Source organism: Sinocyclocheilus rhinocerous, unplaced genomic scaffold (genome assembly GCF_001515625.1).
Source record: "Sinocyclocheilus rhinocerous isolate Xijiao unplaced genomic scaffold, SAMN03320098_v1.1 scaffold38015, whole genome shotgun sequence".
Lineage (NCBI taxonomy): Eukaryota > Metazoa > Chordata > Actinopteri > Cypriniformes > Cyprinidae > Sinocyclocheilus > Sinocyclocheilus rhinocerous.
This window is the reverse complement of record NW_015647787.1, coordinates 1-2,205: the sequence shown is the minus strand read 5'-3', so window position 1 is coordinate 2,205 and position 2,205 is coordinate 1. Positions and strand designations below refer to the sequence as shown.

The window sequence follows — 2,205 nt, the reverse complement described above, 5'->3', positions numbered from 1 at the left end:
CCGCCCCAGTGACAGCTTTTGTACCTTTTTTTCTGAGAGTGTGTAAACACAATCATGCTAACAGCGTACTTTAAATGCAAAGTAATATATGTTAAACATTTGTGTTTAATGCATATCTCCGTTTTCCAGATTCACGTTCCCAACAGCTGTGAGTTGGGTTCCCGCGGTGAAGTGGTCGAGGAGGCAGAGTTTGACGATCTCGTATTCGTCCGTGACCCGGCCGAGCTGAGGAAAGACCCACACACGTGCTTCTTTGAGGGAGAACATCATGCACATGGATCACAGTGGACACCGCAGTACAACACCACTCTCTCTATGTCTTTCTCTCACTCTCACTCTCACTCACACACACATACACACACTCTCTCTATGTCTTTTTCTCTCTCTCTCTCTCTCACTCACACACTGCTGTAGCTTTGATGTACGTATCACTTATGTGACTGAGGTTAATTTTGCATATGATCTGTTCGAATCCCTGCAGAAGAAGACAGTGATCTGTGATCCTGTGATCTGTCCCGCGCTCTCATGTCCTCACACCATCCAGCCTGAAGACCAGTGCTGTCCCATCTGTGACGGTGAGTGATGAATGAAATTAATATCATTTGTTAAAATTTTTGATGTTCATTTAAAAGTAGCACATTTATGTGTTGAAATATTCAGGTTTTAGACATAAAAAAAATATATTTGTCTTGTTTTTCAGTATATGTAAGCACCCTTAAAATAAAATCAATTTAATAAGATTTTATATTATGAAAAATGGCTAATTGAAAAAAATAATGGGGTAAGAAATACATATAAAAATGCATTTTCTTGCAATATCTTCTGCAATTTCGCTTCTCAAGTAAAGTTATTTTGTTTTCGAGGATGTTTTACTGGAAAACAAGACAAAGATCAAGAGTGTAGTGTAAAGATTGTTAGCTTGGACTATAATAAAATGCAGTAATATAAAAATACATATTTAATGTTTCCTATAAAATTTGTATTTGAACATTGTGCTTGATTTCTGTCAAAAGAAAAGAAAGAATCCAAACAGACGACTGCAGTAGAAAAAGTTGAAGAAGATCCAGAAGGTGAGTTTATATGAAACATCAAAACATCTAAACATCACAGCTATTATTTTAAATGTGCAGCAGTATATTAAGATGTTTATTTGTCCTTTCAGGCTGTTATTTTGAAGGTGATCAGAAAATGCACGCACCTGGCACAACATGGCATCCGTTCGTCCCGCCATTCGGTTACATCAAGTGTGCAGTGTGTACCTGCAAGGTAATTTAACAAACATTATAATACACAACACAATTATTATGTTTTAAGCATAAAAAATACCAAATTTGTACAGACATGAACATTAATAGTTAACCATTTTGTTTTGTCCATCTCAGGGCTCCACAGGAGAAGTGCACTGCGAGAAAGTGACGTGCCCGCCTCTCACCTGCAGCCGACCAATCAGACGCAACCCTTCAGACTGCTGTAAGGAGTGTCCTGCTGAAGACACGCCCCCTCTGGAGGATGATGAAATGATGCAGGCGGATGGAACGCGCCACTGCAAATTTGGCAAAAACTACTACCAGAATAGCGAACACTGGCACCCTCGTGTCCCGCTGGTGGGAGAAATGAAGTGCATTACCTGCTGGTGTGATGTGAGTTTCTCTCTGTTTTATTTTAAATTTCTTTTAAGAGCATTTTGAGAATTTAAAACAAGATGCCACAGGGTAACAGATTTCACCATACTTCCCTAGTTTATTGATTACATTAAGAAGTGCAAACATTTTCTGAAATGTATGCAAATGAGGTATTATTTAATTTAATAATCTGAACATTGGATAAAGCCAGGTTAAAAATTTGTTGTTTGAATTTGTTGACGTTTTTACAGAGGGGATTTTGGACCTCTCTTCTCTTTTTATCACTCCATAAATCAGAAAATACTGACAACAGCCAGGGGAAAAAAATTTCACCATGTTTTTAGGAACAAAATGTTGTATAAATTAGTGTGAATGTTATATGAACAAACCCCTCTATAAAAACCTTCAGAATATAGAGAGGAATAAAACTCTAAGTTTTGGTGTATGTAAGTGCTGCTGAAATGGAGGGAAAAAACTCAGCACCTTTGAAAACATGCATTTTCACCATGTTTTTAGGAATAAAACATTCTGTAAATCTGTGTGAATGATATATGAACAAACCCCTCAGTAAAAACCTTCAGAA

At 37.4% G+C, this 2,205-nt stretch overlaps 1 protein-coding gene across 1 annotated transcript; it reads left to right on the top strand.

The window, feature by feature from the left end:
• Positions 1-129: 129 nt before the first annotated feature.
• LOC107709376 (chordin-like) lies at positions 130-1,640 on the top strand (the record flags this gene model as incomplete). The annotated part of the gene is made up of 5 exons (XM_016513832.1): positions 130-317; positions 472-575; positions 1,014-1,070; positions 1,163-1,266; positions 1,383-1,640. Coding segments are annotated over 5 exons (711 nt in total), but the record flags the coding sequence as incomplete, so codon positions are not given.
• Positions 1,641-2,205: the final 565 nt, after the last annotated feature.